General features: G+C 39.7%; 2 protein-coding genes across 4 annotated transcripts in view; one reads left to right on the plus strand and one right to left on the minus strand.

Annotated features, from left to right (window-relative positions):
* The window catches only part of LOC124861343 (gamma-aminobutyric acid receptor subunit beta-3-like), a 95,380-nt gene that overhangs the window by 61,535 nt on the left and 11,334 nt on the right, over positions 1–22,511 (minus strand). For both annotated transcript variants that reach the window (XM_047354969.1, XM_047354970.1), the window contains exon 2: positions 1,394–1,441. In XM_047354969.1, coding sequence (XP_047210925.1) covers positions 1,394–1,441 — 48 coding nt within the window. The remainder of the gene's footprint in view (positions 1–1,393; positions 1,442–22,511) is intronic.
* LOC124861345 (gamma-aminobutyric acid receptor subunit alpha-5-like) overlaps positions 7,274–22,511 on the plus strand; it is a 32,543-nt gene continuing 17,305 nt past the window's right edge. The window contains exons 1-7 of one of the 2 annotated variants that reach the window (XM_047354973.1): positions 7,274–7,622; positions 8,082–8,142; positions 8,731–8,855; positions 9,673–9,740; positions 12,018–12,238; positions 16,788–16,870; positions 21,063–21,206. In XM_047354973.1, coding sequence (XP_047210929.1) covers positions 7,607–7,622; positions 8,082–8,142; positions 8,731–8,855; positions 9,673–9,740; positions 12,018–12,238; positions 16,788–16,870; positions 21,063–21,206 — 718 coding nt within the window. In that variant the 5' untranslated portion in view covers positions 7,274–7,606. The remainder of the gene's footprint in view (positions 7,623–8,081; positions 8,143–8,730; positions 8,856–9,672; positions 9,741–12,017; positions 12,239–16,787; positions 16,871–21,062; positions 21,207–22,511) is intronic. The other variant, XM_047354974.1, reaches the window with a different exon arrangement.

Below are 22,511 nucleotides of genomic sequence, written 5' to 3' on the forward strand. Positions count from 1 at the left end.
CTAGAAAATAAGAGATTATTACATTTGTAGCTAATTTTATTTAAAGAAAACCTAAACCTTTTTAGTTAATGACTATTAATGAGATAAGATTTTAGCTTTTTTTTTTTTTAAAGACCCTATCCCATTCAATGCAGTCCAGTCTTTACAAAAACTTTGAAATATCCCTTTAGGACAAACAGGAAACTGGAAGATGCCATTTTAGCACAGTTAGCAGCTATTAGCAAGCCAGTTACTGTATTAGCACAGTACTTACAAATAGTTTATAACTAATCTGTCACTATATCACCCTTTTTGTTTTACCAAGTGTTTAAAATAGTGCATATGAACAGTTAAAAAGTGGGGCAACCTTTCAGTGCCTATGTAAATGACTGTTGTCAGAAGCTAACAGCTAGTCCAGAGGAGCCAAGCCCAAATTAACCCCAGCCTGCCCTAATGTCGGCTTTTCGAATTGGATTGCCGCAAGTTCTTCACTGGCCCAAATCAAAAAATCCAATATAGCTGCCATGTGCTTAAAAGGTAGCAATATTTCAAGTAGTCAGGTCTTCATTTGTACTTCTAAAATTTTGTATCTCATTAAATCAGTACTAAACAATCTCTACATAGGGAAAGTGCTGCTGCAGTGTATTTGTTTTGTAGTATCTTGTTCTGCTAATATCAGTTAGCCTGTCAGTCACTCAGCACATTTGTCAGCAAATCCCACTCGTTTTCCAACTTGCAACTGGGACACAACTAAGTTGTAGGTTACATAATTTCAAGATTTAACTTCCATCTTCCCAGTTAAATGGGATACCGCGTAATAAACAAGGCAGCCATGTTGGGTTAGAATTATTAAATTCCAATCCTTCGTTTTATTCCTTTAGAATTAAGGTCTGTATTATGTTTTGTGTTATGTTCTTAAAAATGTGTGTTTTTTATGTCATTATTCTTTCCAGTTTATTTATTTTTTATCATTAAACTGTAATTAATATTGTTAAACATTTCGTGTGTTTGTTGAATTATTAGTAGAAATATTTAATGAAAACCTTTGTTACTAGTTTTTTTTTCATGTAGCGGTGATCCACTCTCTAAATGGACATTTTTTACAGTGTGCTCCACACCAGCGCCAATTCCCTTTCCCCCGTGTTTCCAATAAAAATGGCGCGAGCGGAACATTATTCAGATAAGGCAGGCTGTTTTTAAATCAATATTTTAACCCATGTCGGACTGAGCCACCCATTAATCGCCCATGACAGCCTGGTATTTATGTGGCCTCAAAGCTCGCACTGTGTCCTTTTGCTTGATTTGAGAGGAAGTTAGGAGATGATAGAAATTGCGTGTAATTTGAATGGTGCGTGTCCGTGTGGACTCAGAGTCCAAACAGAGGATTGAGGAATAGGGCTGGGGCTTTCCTTACCTGGTGTCATAGATGGCGAACAACTTCTTGTTTCCGTCAACAGCATTCCTGAAAGAAGAGGTGGGATGACATCATTCATCAATGAAGAGAATTTGGCCAATGAAAAATTGACAGCTCTGTCAATTCCATCAATGTCATAGTGTATATGTAATATTACTAAAGTTTCATATTTTTATTATTCAAGTTAAGCATAAGGGTGAACATTGGAGTGAGTACAGGATAAATACTGAAGGACATTGGGTATCCTCTGGGAGACGCCCCTCACACGTCTCCTCACAGAGTAGGAGCTGTCCGCACCGGTTGTGGTGCTGAACTCAGTCTTATAGTCAGGGTTGACTTGTCCGCTTCTCGGAACGGATTAAAGAATGCGGACGGAATTTAAACGTCATCCACTAATTATTATTAAACGTGGAACTCGGCTACCCTCTTAGGGTAGACGTCAGGATAATAAGTGTGTCCCGTGATGAAGGCGTATGTATATTAAAGCTGTGGAAAAAAAAAAAAGGTTTTTATTCCAGATGTCTTCTGCTTTTGTCTTTTACCATATTTGTTTTAGATTGGGGAAAAATCAATATAAGAAAAACAGAACATGAATTGATACAAAAAAATAGTTTAAATGATGATTTCTTTTTTCTAACGGAAAGGTGAAAAAGTAATTGCCCCATAAACCCTGTTTGTGTCACCCTTGGCGGCAGCAACTGCCATCATATCTGTAAAGCAGTCTCATGCATCACTGTGGAGGACCTTTGAACCACTCTTCTTTGCAGAATTGTTTTAATTCAGTCACACGGAAGCACCTTCAAGCATGAACAGCCTGTTTGAAAGCATCTTGATCAAATGTAGGTCCCACCTTAAACCAGGCCATTCATAACCATTCATGTTTTTTTTGTTTTTTTTGTTTGGTCGTTTTTGCTTTTGTGTGCAGTACATAAGTGGGTTTATTGGTGTGCTTTGAATAATTTTTTCTTATACAGTACAGACCAAACGTTTGGACACACCTCATTCAAAGAGTTTTCTTTATTTTCATGACTATGAATATTGTAGCTTCACACTGAAGGCATCAAAACTATGAATTAACATGTGGAATTATATACTGAACCAAAAAGTGTGAAACAACTGAAAATATGTCTTATATTCTAGGTTCTTCAAAGCAGCCACCTTTTGCTTTGATTACTGCTCCACACACTCTTGGCATTCTGTTGATGAGCTTCAAGAGGTAGTCACCTGAAATGGTTTTCCAACAGTCTCGAAGAAGTTCCCAGAGATGCTTAGCACTTGTTGGCCCTTTTGCCTTCACTCTGCGGTCCAGCTCACCCCAAACCATCTCGATTGGGTTCAGGTCCGGTGACTATGGAGGCCAGGTTATCTGGCGCAGCATCCCATCACTCTCCTTCTTGGTCAAATAGCCCTTACACAGCCTGGAGGTGTGTTTGGGGTCATTGTCCTGTTGAAAAATAAATGATGGTCCAACTAAACGCAAACAGGATGGAATAGCATGCCGCTGCAAGATGCTGTGGTAGCCATGCTGGTTCAGTATGCCTTCAATTTTGAATGAATCCCCAACAGTGTCACCAGCAAAGCACCCCCACACCATCACACCTCCTCCTCCATGCTTCACGGTGGGAACCAGGCATGTAGAGTCCATCCGTTCACCTCTTCTGCACCGCACAAAAACATGGTGGTTGGAACCAAAGATCTCAAACTTGGACTCATCAGACCAAAGCACAGATTTCCACTGGTCTAATGTCCATTCCTTGTGTTCTTTAGCCCAAACAAGTCTCTTCTGCTTGTTGCCTGTCCTCAGCAATGGTTTCCTAGCAGCTATCTTACCATGAAGGCCTGATTCACACAGTCTCCTCTTAACAGTTGTTCTAGAGATGTGTCTGCTGCTAGAACTCTGTGTGGCATTGACCTGTTCTCTAATCTGAGCTGCTGTTAACCTGCAATTTCTGAGGCTGGTGACTCGGATGAACTTATCGTCCGCAGCAGAGGTGACTCTTGGTCTTCCTTTCCTGGGGCGGTCCTCATGTGAGCCAGTTTCTTTGTAGCGCTTGATGGTTTTTGCGACTGCACTTGGGGACACTTTCAAATTTTCCCAATTGTTTGGACTGACTGACCTTCATTTCTTAAAGTAATGATGGTCACTCGTTTTTCTTTACTTAGCTGCTTTTTTCTTGCCATAATACAAATTCTAACAGTCTATTCAGTAGGACTATCAGCTGTGTACTGTATCCACCTCCTGCACAACACAACTGATGGTTCCAACCCCGTTTATAAGGCTTGAAATCCCACTTATTAAACCTGACAGGGCACACCTGTGAATTGAAAACCATTTCAGGTGACTACCTCTTGAAGCTCATCAATAGAATGTCAAGAGTGTGCGGAGCAGTAATAAAAGCAAAAGGTTTGAAGAACCTAGAATATAAGACATATTTTCAGTTGTTTCACACTTTTTTGTTCAGTATATAATTCCACATGTGTTAATTTATAGTTTTGATGCCTTCAGTGTGAAGCTACAATATTCATAGTCATGAAAATAAAGAAAACTCTTTGAGTTATTTGGTCTGTACTGTACATAGCAAATGTGCTTGAGCTTAAGGTCAAGAACTGCTGGCTGAACACTCTCCTCAGGATTTTCTTCTAGACAGCAGAATTTATAAAACAGTATAAGTTAACTAATTAAAATATTACTAATAGGACTATATAAACTGTTTGAACAATTTGTTATCATAAAAGGTAAGTAATTTAATAGTTCTATATGTTTTTAGATACATTTATTATATTAGTTAGACCTGGGCTTCCGGGGCGGAAGCCCCGGATGTTTTCAGAATAGACCCAGACTTCTTTATAGAAGAAATTTAGAAGTATTAAAAAGATGCAGCCACAAAATGGTATTGGACTTCACGTTTTTATTTAAAAACAATCTGATTTTTACAATTGTGTTCCATATAACCACGTCCTGCTTCACCTAACCTGACAATGAGTTAAAAGGAGAAGACAAAAAAGTTATTTGCGCAACAACGCACATAGCCAGAGACGGGTTCCATTCTGGAGCAGTCCAGAACAGCAGTTCACTCCAGGTCGACCTGCCTCCTTCATTACCTGAAAAGTTACACTGAGCGCCTCAAACAGGGCTCATTTCAGAGCAACCGCGGACCCAACCAGAGAGAGGAAACCTGGTGCATGTGTGTGTTCTGAAACAGGCGGAAGCAGAGTGGTATAAACCAGGAGAAGATAGCAGTAAAACCTGAATGCTGACTCAGAATGGGCTAATTGTAAGTTACAGCTAATCACTGATTCACCAGCAAGACATGAGGTGGAGGTTCACTCTAATGAGCATCATCAGGGTCATGATGAGGAACTTTCACCTGAGCTACAGATGAAGTTAAATGATTTTAAATGATGATAGAAGTTTTTATGTTGGTGTCTTTTCACCTTTCAACCATATTCAGATGGACGTCTTCACAAGGAACTCTTATCACATTTTCTTTTTAACTCCATTTAGACACCAGTCAATGTCTCCACCTAAATGCCTTTTCACTTATCACTCTACAATTACATTAAGGACACCAAGAGATGTCTTTACACGTGCCTTATAGGTCCTTCTCAAAATATTAGCATATTGTGATAAAGTTCATTATTTTCCATAATGTCATGATGAAAATTTAACATTCATATATTTTAGATTCATTGCACACTAACTGAAATATTTCAGGTCTTTTATTGTCTTAATACAGATGATTGTGGCATACAGCTCATGAAAACCCAAAATTCCTATCTCACAAAATTATCATATTTCATCCGACCAATAAAAGAAAAGTGTTTTTAATACAAAAAACGTCGACCTTCAAATAATCATGTACAGTTATGCACTCAATACTTGGTCGGGAATCCTTTTGCAGAAATGACTGCTTCAATGCGGCGTGGCATGGAGGCAATCAGCCTGTGGCACTGCTGAGGTCTTATGGAGGCCCAGGATGCTTCGATAGCGGCCTTTAGCTCATCCAGAGTGTTGGGTCTTGAGTCTCTCAACGTTCTCTTCACAATATCCCACAGATTCTCTATGGGGTTCAGGTCAGGAGAGTTGGCAGGCCAATTGAGCACAGTGATACCATGGTCAGTAAACCATTTACCACTGGTTTTGGCACTGTGAGGAGGTGCCAGGTCGTGCTGAAAAATGAAATCTTCATCTCCATAAAGCTTTTCAGCAGATGGAAGCATGAAGTGCTCCAAAATCTCCTGATAGCTAGCTGCATTGACCCTGCCCTTGATAAAACACAGTGGACCAACACCAGCAGCTGACACGGCACCCCAGACCATCACTGACTGTGGGTACTTGACACTGGACTTCTGGCATTTTGGCAATTCCTTCTCCCCAGTCTTCCTCCAGACTCTGGCACCTTGATTTCCGAATGACATGCAGAATTTGCTTTCATCCGAAAAAAGTACTTTGGACCACTGAGCAACAGTCCAGTGCTGCTTCTCTGTAGCCCAGGTCAGGTGCTTCTGCCACTGTTTCTGGTTCAAAAGTGGCTTGACCTGGGGAATGCGGCACCTGTAGCCCATTTCCTGCACACGCCTGTGCACGGTGGCTCTGGATGTTTCTACGCCAGACTCAGTCCACTGCTTCCGCAGGTCCCCCAAGGTCTGGAATCGGCCCTTCTCCACAATCTTCCTCAGGGTCCGGTCACCTCTTCTCGTTGTGCAGCGTTTTCTGCCACACTTTTTCCTTCCCACAGACTTCCCACTGAGGTGCCTTGATACAGCACTCTGGGAACAGCCTATTCGTTCAGAAATGTCTTTCTGTGTCTTACCCTCTTGCTTGAGGGTGTCAATAGTGGCCTTCTGGACAGCAGTCAGGTCGGCAGTCTTACCCATGATTGGGGTTTTGAGTGATGAACCAGGCTGGGAGTTTTAAAGGCCTCAGGAATCTTTTGCAGGTGTTTAGAGTTAACTCGTTGATTCAGATGATTAGGTTCATAGCTCGTTTAGAGACCCTTTTAATGATATGCTAATTTTGTGAGATAGGAATTTTGGGTTTTCATGAGCTGTATGCCACAATCATCCGTATTAAGACAATAAAAGACCTGAAATATTTCAGTTAGTGTGCAATGAATCTAAAATATATGAATGTTAAGTTTTCATCATTACATTTTGGAAAATAATGAACTTTATCACAATATGCTAATATTTTGAGAAGGACCTGTATTTAACCTTTAACTTCTTACCCACATTTATCTTTAAGTATACATCCCTTTACTTTCAACAAATCATTATGTGGACATCTTTTTACATTTCACTCTTCAACCACCTTTAGACATCTATAGAAGCTTTGTGCAGACAACTTTTAACCTTTCAGTCTTCAACAACATTAGGATGCTAATAGATCTGTTGATGTGGATGTATTTTCCCCTTTCAACCTGACAGAGACAACAAAGGAGATGTTTATGTGGATGTTTCTTCATGTTGCACTTGTCAAGCCCATTTAAACTCCAGCAGATCTCTCCCACATTGTTCTTTCTAGATTAAAATCAGTCAACAGACAATGTCAGTAGACTTATAGTGTATTTTTATGGACCTCTTTTGCCCTTAAACCTATCAACTATAATTCCATGTTGTTTAGACAGATAGCAACATGATAATTTCTATGTCTATTCAAAGAAAAAATGCCTGGTGACAATTTAAGGTCTGTGTTTTCCTGTATTAAACTGACTTTAAGGTTAAAAAGCCATTATTGTTGCTTGTAGTGCTTTTTTCTCCCAAACGATCGATGGAGAGCATCTAATTAAAAAAATTATTAGCGGCTGCTGCAGCACTGTATTTTCCCGCACCGGCAGTAGGCGGTGCAGAAAAGAAAGAGTGAATAAAGAAGGAAAAAAACGTGGAGTGAATCCAGTCTCCTCAGAGGCTGGCTAATAAGGCAGAAGAGGCAGCCCCTTATTCTGTTGCTGCTACTGTTGGTGGTGTAACACTCCTGGAGGCAATGCTGGAGATGCGGTGAAGCCTTGGAGGAAGAGAGGAGCGGAAAGACGCCTCCTGATGGGGAACTGCTGATTGAAAGAGCGAGAAAAAGGAGAACAAGAGAGCGCAGAAACAGTCCATGGTTAACAAGCCAAAGAGGAGGAGGAGGTGAGACAAGCGATTAGCAGCGGCATAGAATAGGTGGTGGTACAGTCCAACTGTAGACCCTCAGTTTCCAGGAGCTCGATACAGATGGATCTGCATTCAGGTAGCTGCTTTTTATCATTATTCTCAGAAAGAAATACAATTCCTTTTTATGTGTTTAGACGGATAGGAAGCAAATAGGTGGCGGGAGAAGAGATTTTACAGAGGATGGGGGAAGGTGGGGGGTTGCCCAAATGATTTGCAATGCCCTGGATTCGGGGGAATAGAAAATTGCCCTGTGGAAAACAATTTGTCTGTTTTCTCTTTCATAATCTGTTGGTTGTATTTTAATACCACTCCAGCCTGTAAATACTGGCTGTTAAAGGAGTTGCAGACTGCAGCTTCAGTGAACACACGTTGTCCCACCGCTTGATTTAGTGCTGCTCTGCCTCAGGATGAAGACAGACAAAGAGTTCTGCCTCTTAAATGGGATTCATGTTCAAATAACTTTCTGGTTTTTCATTAAAATGGAACAAAAGACATTTACACGCTCTGTTCTGGCTCTTTCTGTTGTGTGTTGCAGCTCTCAACAACATGACTTGGCTTGTATATTCCCTCCTGCTCCTGCTCAAATGCCAAAATAGGTAAAGTGATGCCACTAAATAAAACCACCTAAAACCATGTTGTTTATTAAGAAGTTTATTTTTTCACACACATTGACTGCTCTGGGTTGAACTTCTTTAATAAAAATAAAAAAAATCTCAAGTCTGTAGAGTTATATATTGTGCGGCAGATTCCAGTCTGCTCTGCCCTTTTCCCGTTAATTGACCACATATCCAAGCTGCTACAGTGTTGCTTAAATGCTTAGAAAAGCGAAACAAATCAAAATTCCTTTACAAAGCAACTTGTGAGACATTAAAATTTGCCTGTTTAGAAAGTTTTTTGTGTTTCCTTGATTAACAAAAAAAGGCTCTTCTTCATCTCATAATGCCTTGCTTCTTGCTTTATTTATAGGGAGAGCTCGTTTGTTTACCCAAGCCCTAATTATCCCTACTGGTAGTTGTAAGCAGTACTTATGCTCAATAATTAATCACAACAAGTCTGGCCTCGATACAGCTGGCTATTTAATCACAATAACCATGTCCTATTTGAGTTTTAACTAACGCCAGGATCATCTCTCTCTCCCCCACTCCATTTTTGATTCCTTTCCTCATCTCTCCTCTTCCTCCTAGTCTTTGTCAGCAGTCGTCGGAAGCTCAGAAGGAGGCAGGTGCCAACGAAGACAGCACGGTTTTCACCAGGATCCTGGATGGCCTCCTGGACGGTTACGACAACAGGCTCCGCCCGGGACTCGGAGGTTTGCCGGCTGATTGTTCAGTCATGTCCAGTGTGTCCATTCAGACTGAGCTATTCTTCGGGGTACAGATTCGGGGGTTATAAACAGTACCAGTTGACATAGGGTGGCCAGTCTCCATCAACCTAGCTATTGTCACCACAACCAGAATGAGGTGTTTTATTCATGGTCCTTACCCTGGCAACAGGAGATAACCTTGAGAGCCAGCAAACTGTCATTCAGAAATGGAGATCTTCCTTTTTTTTCCTGAGGGACTTTGGAAATGAGAGCATTTTATTCACTCCGTCTCCTAACAGCTTGCTGCTTATTGCACTTTCCCTCTAAATTTCTCAGAGCTTTTCATGTTGCACCCCTTCCATCCCTGTTAGCGTTCACCTTGTTGCCATGTGCATGCATAAGTTGTCCAACAATGGAAAGAAAACCAGGCCGATGTTTTCTTCCTTTTTTTTTTTTAACAGCGATGTGTCACGGCGAAAGGCAGCTCTCACAGCCTGGTAACGGTTGCTATCCTCGACAAGAGGGCCTAAAAATACATACCAGAAAAACACAGGCCTTCAATTCAGCATTCAACAAGCTGCTTAAAAAACTGTGTGACCCAGGACTAGATTCATATTCATGCTGTTTTTTCAAATACCAGACAAAAAGGTTCTGCGCCTTTTCTCACTGTTTCTCATTGGTCTTTTTAAATTGTCACCTTGGTCTGTAAGTAACTGGCAATCGCCATGTAAATACAAGTGTATGCTTCCTGTATGAACTTGTGTAATGACATGTTTCATTTCCATTGCCATTCTATCCATTCCCATCCATGCTCCCTCCACAGAGAACGTGACAGAGATCAAGACAAACATCTTTGTCACCAGCTTCGGCCCCGTGTCCGACACAGAGATGGTGAGTTCTTCCAGAGCAAACGCTGCAGACCCAAATCCCTTTTATACTTCCAGTTCTAGCAGGGTCAGAAGTCTACATATGATTTTGAACATATAGAATTCATCTAAATATTTTGTGATGGGGTGCTGAAGGTTCTAGATCGTCTTCTAACTTCGGAAGGCGATTTGTGCAATGCACAAGCATCACTGACAGAGAAACAGCACTGCAGCATGATGCTGTCCCCACCAAGTTTGACAGCTGGTAAAGTGTTTTTAGGACTAAAAACTTGCATGGCCTTGAGTTCTTCCAAACATACTTCTTGTCATTTTCAGACAAGATGAAGGTTTTGGTTCAAGAATAAGGGTTTGTCTTTTTGGTTGGCACCATATCAGTAAAGTTGAAGTTAAACCTTGATGATTTCAGGGTTGTTGCTGAACATCCTAACAAATCGTCTGACATCTAAAAGGGACGGTTTGGGTCTTCTTGCTCACTACGGAGAAGCATAGTGGATTTTTCAACACCTCAAATCAACAGCTAGATGGTAGAAACTTGGACATAATTGGGTGTTCCAACATGACAATTATCCCAAACACGCATCCGTACTGGTTTTTGAATGGATCTAGGAAGCTAATATTATGCTTCTGGAATAAGCCCAATGTTATTCCTGTTAAAAAAATATGTTGAGTGTCCTCAAAAGCTGAAATTAAACAACTGAAAAAACTCTACCAGTTTTTTCAGTTGAAGAGCGATCAAATTTCCAGTCAGGATTATGTCAGAAGCTTGTTGATGGCTACAAGAAGCGAGTGACTTTCATGCACATGCTAAATGTATGTAAGTGTCTGTCCGGACCTGTATGTCACTAGTTTTAGATCAAAACATCTATCAGTATCACCTTCATGTGGGCCAGTGACCACCCCTACTACTGTAGGATACATTGGCTGGTATCCCAGTGACTAGTTAGAGAGTCTGATATGCATATTTTCTTTCTAAATATTAATTTAAGAGAGGTTAAGGATAGGACTGCTTTAGTAAGTTGCTGTTATTTTTTTCCTCCTCCGTGAGCTACTTCTGAATACCAGTCCACCACTCCGCTCCACAAAGTAAAAAATACCTACCTATGTCAAGTTCACCTGACATGTAGAAAGATATGCATATTGGAAGTATATCATGACAGTGATACATTTTCCGTATTATTGAATTTTGGTGTGCAAGATCGTCCTAGGACCTCATCTGGTCACCCTGTAAAATAACCTTCTGGAGGCACCCCGGGTATTTCTTACATATCGCACCATGTCTTGGCTGTGTATTTCAGGATTAGCTCCATTATGAATACCTGTAAATCATGGAAATGTAACTTTCATTCATTCATGTCCTATACCACTTATTCCATAGTGGGTCACAAGGGAGCTGGTGCCTATCTCCAGCAGTCTACGGGAGAGAGTCAGGGTACACCATGAACAGGTTGCCAATCCATTGCAGGCCAACACAGAGACAGACAGGACAAACAACCATGCACACACCCATTCACACCTAAAGGCAATTTAGAGAGACCAATTAATCAAACAGTCATGTGACTTGGACTGTGGGAGGAAGCCAGAGTAGCCAGAGAGAACCCACACATGCATCTCCATGCAGTAAGGCCCCCAGCCGGGAGTCAAACCCAGGACTTTCTTGGAGCAAGGCAACAGTGATACCATCTGCGCCACCGTGCAGCCCTCAGGAAATGGGACCTATTTCAGTTTGGCTGCCCCATTCCAATTTGCTCTGAATGATTCGCCATTTTCAGTATTACTTTCTCTAATGAACTATAAGGTTCTACCTGGACAGTGAAAAGCATTAAATCTTATCTTTCAGCGAATTTTCTATTACCATCCCCCATATCCTTGCAGTTTTGACACCGCACTTATCAAACTTGCCTTTTTTGCTGTAATGAACTTGAAAGAGGTATTGTCACAGTATGATGATTGATTTATAGATTATGGCAGGAAGCTTAAACGTCCCTTCAGTCGCTTAAAGCCAATGTGTCAGCCCGCAAACAGCGTCATCATTCTGTCGGCTAACGTGGTCTTTTGTTTTTCAGAGCTTGAAGTGAGCCTGTATACTGCACACAAGCAAGTTTATGACAGATTTATGAAGTGCACTGTCCAGTCTCTGTTTCTGAAAGCTATTTAGAAGCTTAAAAGTGAAATAGGCATTGCAGATTCTGAACGTCCACCTGTATCACATTTTGGTTTTTTTGCTTTAGGAGTTTCTTCACCTTTTGACTTTTCTTTTTTCCACCATGGCCATTTTTCTCAGGAATACACCATAGATGTGTTCTTTCGTCAAAGCTGGAAGGATGAGCGTCTCTGCTTCAAAGGGCCCATGGAGATGCTGCCCTTAAACAACTTGTTGGCAAGCAACATCTGGACTCCTGATACCTTCTTCCTCAACGGCAAGAAGTCCATCGCTCATAACATGACCACGCCCAACAAGCTGCTGAGGCTGAAGGATGACGGAACCCTGCTCTACACAATGAGGTAGGCCACCTCAAGGTATGACAGAAACAAGGATGTTCTTTGGTTTGCAGCATATTTGCATCTTGAAAAATGTTTATCTTTGAAAGTGTTCAAGATGTAGCTATATGAAGCAAGCAGAAGGACAAACATTAAACCAACGGATTCTGAATCCACCTGTAATATTGAAAAGCAAATTGGAAAGCTGTCTCAGACTGAATGAACTTAGCAGCACCTAGTGGCGTTTTTGATGAATTGCAGAAATCCTGGAAAATTGTGTTTTATTGCGCTGGTCATCCAGCAAATCTCTAAATAAAAATGCAGTTATTTAAATAACTAAAATTTACAAATTTTTAGCAACTAACAGGAAGGAATTAAAAAACTGCCTATCCACATATCTCAATAAGGGTGTGTTCTTTTGCTGACACTATTAGAGCATGTTTTTTACAGCTTACTTCACCCACACACAGTGACTTGCAAAAGTATTTATTCTCCTTAAACCTGTTCACATGTTTTCATGTTCCAACTACAAACCCCAATGTATTTTAAAGGGATATAGATAGATAGAAGGAATATAACACATGGTTTTCAATTTTTCTGAGCTTAACATAACATTGAGTGTGCTTCTCCTGACTCATACATTCATACCATGAATTAATTTTGATTCATCAGATTTACTATAACAGATTTAATGTGTATAGCTGCTTAGGGGGTCTGCACCTTTTTTAATTTTTTACATTTCCTCTCTTCACAAAGTAGTTTGTTTCAGCTATGTTGAACAAAATGTGTGTCACAGTAGAGTTAAAAAAAATCATCACAAAAACAGGCATATTTAGAGTCATTCTAACCCAAAAGACTTGCAGCAACAATTGTCCAAAGTATTGTCCAAAGAAAGCTAAATACCAGAGATGTAGACTTGAGTCATTTGACTTAGAATCGAGTCTGATTCAAGTCACAAATTTACAGAATTAAGGCTTGACTTGATGATTTTATAAAAGACTTTGGCCTTGACTTGGACTTTTACACCAGTGACTTATGACTTCATTTGGATTTGAACCCTTTGACTTTGAAAGACTGGATATTTACAAAGGAAAAGTCCAATGATGGACCCATGCCAGGCGCGCCCCTATGCCATTTGCCAACATTTCCTCCTCTTGCTAATAACAAGCACGCTAAATCTACTTTGCTGTTAACCTGCTTGTCTTCTGCATCATACAATGACACCACATACTCTGATGGCGGTCCTGTCTTCCAGCGCTATCATGGAAGTGTGCGCACAGTTGGAAAAAAAAAAGCTGTGCGAGGCATCACCTAAATAACGGGTAGTATACTTTGCAGCAAAACTCTTAACAACAATGTTTAGACTAAGTTTTTAAATCCAGACAAGAGCAAATATCTCACACCGAGTCTTAATTTCAAGTCTGGAGACAGTGACACGAACGCTGCGAGTGGCTGTGTCGACTCAGCACATAACGTTTTAAGAAAAAGAGCAACATTGATTTAAAAAAAAAAAAAGGAATAACGTCTGCACTGATTTTAGGATGATTTAGAAGTCCAGTTCTTCTTATTGGTTGTTCTGGCAAACAAAAACACTTTTTAAAATAATTTAAAAATCTTAAATGTATTAATCAATTCCATTTTTGGTTAAATTATTTGTTTATTTGCAATTAATTTAGGATTTGACTTGATTTGGGACCTTCATGCGTTTACTTGGATCTTGACTTGTGACTTGCAAAAGAATTATTTGAGCCCATCTCTGCTAAATACAAAATCCTGCTTTTCAGATTTTTGTTTGTAAAAATGTTCAAAACCCTGTATTATTTCCTTCTACTTCACAATTATGCACTATATTGTGTCGCTCTGTTGCATCAAATCCCATTAAAATATATTGATGATTGGTGAGACAAGGGGGATGAATACTTTTGCAGGGCATTGTAAAATTCCTGCGCTCCTCCCTGTTTTGGCTAACACCAGCATGCGCCAGTCAAACACACTCACAGTCAAGCACACATTACACATTACAATCAGCACAACCCGTCTTGCACAAACACTCTCCTAACACCACAGCACACGAGTGTTGGTGACAGCTCATGTCCTCCGTCTCCAGAATGAAACTGCGCCGCTGCCTCATCTTAAAACCATTACTCACAGGAGAAGCACTTACTGAGCAAATCTGTGTCTAGTTGTCCCCATTGATAATTCAGGAGTTGCCACTTCTTGGTACACACTGCGAGCTTAATGCATACAGACTCGTAGGTGAAATATATATGCAAACACTAGATATACAGCAATGTAAGCCTTTAGCATTTGGCAGAAGAGAATCGCTAAAGTCATTCACACTTCTGTTTTTTTTTAATCAACTAACACTTGAAAAGCTCTAACAGTTCTTCTATTAGCCTGTACTCACACATTTATTAAAAAATTGGGTTGTTCGTGTGAAAAGACAGATGGTGGCTAACAAAGCACAAGCTCTAGCCTTTTTTTTTTTTTTTTTGCCAAGTTCTCTACTTTTGTGTGAGATCAGAATGTCTTTTCAAGTTTTCCCATCGGTACAAGAACATCTGTCTGTCTGCCGTTATGTTCAGGGAGTTTGTGCTCTATGATGAAAGGATATCCACCCAGCCTTTACTGACAGAATCAGAGAAAAGAAAGTAAAAAAATTCAAGTTTGAGGAAACAAGTTATGGAATTACTCACAGTTGAGCTTGCAATTTGAATCTCTAAAACACCTACTTGCACAAGTCTAATTCAGGATATTAGTCTGCAGAGTGCTTGCAGACCTTAACACGTTGTTGTGCATGGCTAATTGGCATTACGCATGACCTCAGCAAGAAAGGTCTTTGTTGAAGCAATGGAAAGGTTCACGAAACTCCTTCAAGAAGAACATTGGTTGTTCCCTCTAAACTATGTGTGTAATTTTAAACCGGAAAACACTCATTGGACCCATTCACGTAGACGAATGAAGACACAAACAAGATAGATAATTCAACCCAGTATGAATTGGTTTGACCACAAAATAAATTATAGTTAAATGGCCAAATGGGCACTGGCCAGGGAGACGATGCTAGCTGCTAAGCAGCAAAGCCTGTGTGATGTAAATTTCGGCATCTGTACTGGCCCACTAGGGGCGTCAGCAGACGTTTGTATGCAGCAACAGATTTCTGAGACCCCGGTGCCTGTGTAACGACCTCTGCAGGGTCATCATAGTCTCAGTCACAGAATGTCGCCAAAAACACAGCAGATTAAGTAAACAACAGGTCAGATTATGAGAAGAAGGAAAAACAACAATAAAACGTGTTATAACAAACACTTTGAGAAGAAACAAATGGATAATTTACTGCTCAGGGACTCAATTTGCAACAATTAACCATTTGATATTTTTTTTACATTGATATATTCCATTATTTTTCTTAATAATATTAAGTAATTCCATTTTGTTTTACATTCATACGGTTTTTCCTTTTTGCACCAAAGTAAAACAACTGACTGAGTAGTGACTTCGTGTTTTTTGTCAGGGTTCCACGTTAACTTAAAGGCTCTGATTTAGACATTTGTTCTCTTTACTAACCCCACATTAATATGACACTGCTCCATGAATAATTAGAACACTGTACAACTGCCGCCAGCCATGTTCTCATTAGTTTATCCCAGAGACGCAATTTTCCTCTCCTCCAAAGAGAAACCTTGAGTTGTGTCAACACAATAACAAAGTCAGGGCCCTAAACCATCAACTCTGCAGAAACCAGAGTTGGCTTCTCATCCCACTTTATTGTGCTTTGTTCACCTTATTGTTTTAATGGGGAAACCTCCTACAGAATATACATGTAGGTGCCATTAGAGCGTAAAAACATGTCCCAAGTGGGGTTTGTGTCAACCGAGGCAGGATAGGCATAATTAAGAGCACGGTTTAGAAGAACAAAAATGTTCTGTAACTAACGTAGAGGTATGCCTTGATGTTGGGAGCAAAAAACAAAACCTTTAATATAATGAGTCTTTGTGTTGTGGCTCATTCTCTGTCAGCCAGCCCATTAGCTTTAGTGAACCCACATCACTATAACGTTGTATTATTCATCATCATGTAAAGAGCAGAAATACCCTCAGGGATTTAATTCAATCTAGGACAGATCGCTTCCGGGGAAAAAAAGGACAGAATTACAAGGTGGTGTGCGAGTGCTCGATCGAGTTAATCCTGCACAGGGACAATGATCAGGTTCAGAATGATTGTGAATATCACTAACAGGAGATGAGATTTGCGAAGAAAAGGCTCTTGTTGCAGTTGTGAGGCTTTAAAAAAGTAAAAGCTGACACTAACAATTATTTCCTTCAGGAAATGAGGTTTTCTATCTTTACTGGGAAAGACACCTGCAGAGACACTTTATGACCACTAGACGGCGGTATTTTCATTTTTAAACTGAACACTGCTGCATTGCAAGATCTGGCACCTTACAAATATGATTACGAAGCATTGTAAAGATGTTTTTATTATTTGATGAAATCAAGCAAAAGAAAGCATCTTTGGCTCAAATCATCCAATCAAAGAACGTTTCCTAAAAAATAAATGTGTTTCATCTAAGGTTGACGATCTCAGCAGAATGCCCCATGCAGCTGGAGGACTTCCCCATGGACGCTCACGCCTGCCCGCTGAAGTTTGGCAGCTGTGAGTAAAATCCCTGCAACAAGCGTCTATATCCATCCCCTTGCAGTGCTTGCTAATCCCTGATCAATCACTGTGACATAATTGCATCTTTACAGTCCAATGCAGCTAGTTACAATTAACTTTAGTCCCTGTTTAGTGTTAATTAATGCTTGTCTGTCACATGTAGAGTAAATTTTAAGGCCTGCCCTTGCAATGCTAAGTAATTAGAGTCATAAACTGGCTCAAAAAGAGGCTTTTATCCCTCCATTCTTCCCAGAGAAGTTTATTGGCTAATTCAGGGGAAATCAATGGCATAAGCTAAATATGAACCAAACTTTATCCAGGGCATGCTGGAATAAAGTTACACTGCAAACTTTCTCAGTCAATACTTGTGCTACTTTCCTTCCAACAACCAAAAATATCTAAAAAATAGATTTCCTCAGGTTTCCTTTGAAGCAGATTAGTGACCAGGGGCCTGGTCTGTTACGTGTCCTTCCTGTGATAGAAACACAAGAGGCCCCCAGTGGTACTTAAAGACAGCCCGGCCCCCACCTAGAGAGTCTGTTGGGCTTAAAGGATGAGGCTCTTTATCCCCAGATCTCAATGAGATGTGCTCCGCCCAACTTCACTATGTCACCTTACACTTTGGAGCGTAATCCAATTATACTGTGAGAAATTGCTGTGCCGTCCTGGGGTCAGCATCAACCTAATTACCCCCAGTGCAGCAATGCAGGGGAAAGGTGGAGGATATGATAGCGGATGGTAAGGCTCATCTATATTTTTATATTTTTTAAAGGAGAAGGGATTGCCTCCTGTGACAATTAGTCTGCATTAGCAAACCCATCTTGTGGAAATCCATGCACCTACTCCTCATTGACAGAGTGGCAATTAAAGCAGGTTAGCTCAGGTGAAGGGCTGCTAATCCCCCTATTCTGCCTCACATACTTAACTGTTGGGCTGTAAGGGCTCAGTTGTCAGAGATACACGGACAAGTTAGAAGCATAAATGAGTTGTATTTAGATTTGATGGAGCGCATGACGACGTATAGAAAGTTTCCATCATAGTAATTTGTCGGTTTGGAGTTCACTGATGTGTTTTATGACAGTGCCATGGTGGAATGACAACAGAAATGATCTGTGAGAAGCATTTGTTGCTACCCATCAATCTGGGATAGGTTATAAAGCCCCCAAGTGTGGATTTTCCAACAAATTCATCAAAAACAGATAATAGTGAAATTCTCGGATAAATTACAGGAAACCCAGGAACTCTATCTCAGGCTCTACAGGCCTCAGTTAGTATGTCAGGTCTTAAAGTTCCTGATAGAACAATTACAAACAACTGAATAAGTATGGCCTTCTAAGAAAAGTTTCCATGAAAAAGCTTCTTCTCTCTAAAACAAATATGACAGTACGACTTAGATTTCCCTTTCAGTGACTAACAAGACTTTTGGAACAATGGCTTTGGAACAAATGAGACCAATGTAGATATGTTTGATCATAATGCACAATGTCATGATTGATAAAAAGCAGAAATATGTCATACATCAAGCATGGTGGTGGAGGGCTGGTGATTTGGGTTTGTTCTGCAACCACAGAACCCTGAGCACCTTGCAGTATTTGATCCAACCATGAACACATCTTTACACAAAAATATCAAAAAGGCAAGTTTGAGGTCATCTGTCCAACAACTGAAGTTTGACTGAAACTGGATCATCAGCAGGACAATATTCTAAAAAACACTGTAATAAATCTACAACAGAATGAATGGAAAATAGAAAAAAAATCAACCCTGCTAAGACCCCAACCTAATTGAAAGGATGTAGTAGACCTTAAGAGGGCCATGCAAAACCTTTTTTTCTGCAAACCAGAAAAAACTGAAGCAAAGTCATAAAGAAGGGTGGGCCAAAACTCCTCTAAAGCAATGTGGGGAACTTATAAAGCGACACACTAATTTACAGACTCAATTTATTGGTACTAAAATTGAAACTGCTGATTTGCTCCTATGTGCATTATGTATGTGTGTATATATATATATATATATATATATACACACACAAATATATAGTGATAGCAGTGAGCAAACATTTAAAGTCACTCGCCTTATATTAATCTTCTCCATGTGTTTCTAAATTACCCTACATGCAGATATCGTTTATGTCCTTTTTTTCACTCTGTTCTTCTTTCAGTTCATAAAGCTAGGATTGAACCTTGAGCTGCACTCCTTCACTTCATTAAACGTTCCCGACAGCTAAACTCAGTGCACTCACCTACTGTAGGTGATGAGTTTGGCCGAGTATTAGCTCCCTTTGCCTCACTCAGCGAGGCAGGAGCAGCATCGCATTAAGCTCAAAGTGTTGAGAAGTTGGCAGAGGTTGACTGTGTGGCCTGCCAAAGTCTTTAGCTCTTCGTTTGCATAATGAAATTCACCAATAATCCCTTTTTGCAATCTCCCATTTCAGTTAAGGCCGTGGCCTTTAGCCCATCAGTCATTACATTTAAGCATACAGTCAACAGCTGCATCTAGCTGCCAAATGAGCACCCAGAAAGGAATATGTCCCCTTACACATTTCTACTGATTTTGCTTTTTATGTCACATTAAATTTAGCCACATCGGAGGGTTTTCCAGCATGAACAGCATCACCACATCATCTGAATCAGATTTAGACCCCGTCACAGACTAGGCCACTCTAAAACCTTCACGTTGTATTTTTAAGTCATTCAGAGGTGGATTTGCTGGAGTACTTTGAATCATTGCCCTGCTTCATAACCTAAGTGTGCTTGAGCTTAATATAACACAAAACATGACAGTTCATTCTCCTTAAGGATTTTATGGGAGAGAGCAGATTTCATGGTTCTATCAATTGTGTCACATTGTTAAGGTCCTGAATCAACAAAACAGTCCAATACCATCACACCACCACCATGTTTGACTGTCTGTATGATTTTTTGTTTCTTTTAAGCCAATAGATTTTTATAGACAATGTCCTACTATTTGAAATGGCTCCTAACACAATGCTCTCTAACAAGGATCCCAGGATCTTCAGAAAATAAACAGGCTCACAGCATCAATGGTCTTCCACTGTACTTGGCACTGGGCACAAGGTGCTTTTACACATATTCATCCATTGTTCCCCTCCCACCCACCTGGTGCGTTTGTGGCCAACAAGCTCATTCTTTATCTCATCTGACCAAAGCACATTGTTCCAATTAAATGTTTCGCAAAATTTAAATGTTTGTTTGAGATGGGACAGAAACGGACTTTTCCTAGCATGCTTTCCAAGCAGCCATTAGCCTGTTGATAGTATCTATAGGCTGTTACGGTTACATAAGGGCTCCTAGATGTCTGCACCTCTCTACATTTACTTGAATTACAATGTGATTATGCTACTGTTTTAAAAAAAAAACAAAAACAAATGTGTTGTTTTTATATCTTTACAAAGGTTTCAAAAAAATGTAAGAGGCACTATCTTGTTATTTGTTTTTTGTTTTGTTTTGTTTTTAAAACAATGTACATTGTTTCATTCTTAAATATGACAAATAAATGATGAAGGAGGACAAGTACAAATTTCACCAAGGACATTGTCTAAAAGATACCCTGCTACAGCATGATATTTTTAGCTGTCTCTCCACATCATTCTGCATTTAAACCTTAATGACTGTAATAAATACATAAACAAACAAACAAATGAATAAAGAATATTACAGGAAATCAATTTAAACTTAAAGGGCAGACCCAGCTTTCCTCTGTTACAATTTATTCCCATCAACAGTGAAAAAAGGCACTGCTGAGTTAGATGCTTTCATTCTTGATTTACTACATATTCAGAAATGATTTCTTATCCATGTGGGATGTTTTTGTTGTCGTTTTATTACACAAAAGCATACAATAGATCAGTGTCTGGTACTGGTGCATCATCAAGCAAAAAAATAAACTAAATACAAATGAAAGTCTCATTGACTTCCTTATATTTTATCACAACTGCATTGTAACACATTTCGGTGAATCTGACACATTGTTGTTTCTGCTGACACAGGAGCCAACCCTCTGACCCCAAGAGCATTGGCACAATCAGATCTGCCTCCACACAAACACACGCATTTACATCACAGACATGTACTAGAAATCCTTAAGCTTCCATTAGGTGGAAATGTTTCTTTTTTGATATTCAAGTATTTAAGCAGGTTTATGTTTAAAGCCTGTCTCTGTCTCTCAGATGCATATCCAGTATCAGAGGTGGTCTACACATGGACTCAAGGAGCTGCCAAGTCTGTTGTGGTGGCAGAAGATGGTTCCAGGCTCAACCAGTACCATCTAATTGGACAAACAGCCGACACAGAGGACATACACACCAGCAGAGGTGGGTGAGGATGTTTAAACATTAAGTAACTGTTGTATAGCAAGATAATACAGACCTAAACTTAATGATATGATGCTAAATGGTTTGGTAAGATATTGTATCTTTCAATATGATGACATTCAAACAATGCAATTCGCAAAAATATAATACAATATGACAATATAAAATACAATATAAGGGAATGCAGTGCAGCCTGTTTGATGCGTTTCCATGCAGTGTAATAAAATATAATTTAATACAGTGGAATGCAGTGAATTTGTTACGTTGCTATAAAATGTAAACCGATACAATGATGAATAGTGTCATCAATTTGACGCAATGACATACAAAACAATCCAATTCAATGTAATATAATTTGAAGCAGCTGAAGGCAGTGCAGGGGAATGCTGATAGGTTATGATACAGTGCAGTATGACAAGATAATATAATACAATATATATTGCTATATGACAGTCAACAGAATATTTTACAAGAAGTCTTGGGGCTCATCAAGATCGTTTTTGACATATGTGAGGTGGACCTTTGTGTTCTTTCTGGTCAGCGGTAGTTTTGGCCATGGAACCTTAACGGATTCCATTTTTTCCCTTCAACTCTGACCTTAACTGAGGCAAATGAGACAGGTAGGGCTTTGAAATTGTCCTGGGTTCTTTAGCGAGCTCCTGGATATGTGGTGGAAATGCTCTTGGAGTAATTTTGGTTAACTAGCCACTTCTGTGAAGGCTCGCCACTGTTTCATATTTTCTTTATTTTTAGATAATGGCTCTCACTGTAGTTCACTGGAGTCCCAAAGCCTTAGAAATGGCTTTCTATCCCTGATAGATGTCATTGACTTTGTTTTTCATCTGTTTTTAAATGTCTTTAGATCAGACGTTTAGAGACATTTGAGATCAGTTACCCTACTTAGTGCTGTCAGACAGGTTTTCTCTTAGTTCATTCTTGATTCTACAGTTCTGGCTATAATCAGGCCTGAGTCAAGTCAGTGAAATTACACTCATCCTTCTGAAAAATTACGCTCAACCCAGTTAATTCATGATTTAACAAAGAGGCAATGACTTTTTGATAGTGCTGGGCAGGTTTGGATAGTTTTTTTTTCCCTTCATAAATGAAAGCATCATTTGAAAACTGATTTTTATCTTTACTCATGTTACATTTGCCTAATATTAAAACGTGTTTAATGGTCTGAAAAATTTAAATTTGATGGAAAAAAAAACTTCAGAAATCTGTCCTGGGGCAAATATATTTTCATCAGTATGGTAAATTGTAATTGCTTTTCTTCTTGACTTTACTGTATGCCTCATTTTTAAG

This window comes from Girardinichthys multiradiatus, chromosome 24 (genome assembly GCF_021462225.1).
Source record: "Girardinichthys multiradiatus isolate DD_20200921_A chromosome 24, DD_fGirMul_XY1, whole genome shotgun sequence".
In the NCBI taxonomy this organism is placed as follows: Eukaryota; Metazoa; Chordata; class Actinopteri; order Cyprinodontiformes; family Goodeidae; genus Girardinichthys; species Girardinichthys multiradiatus.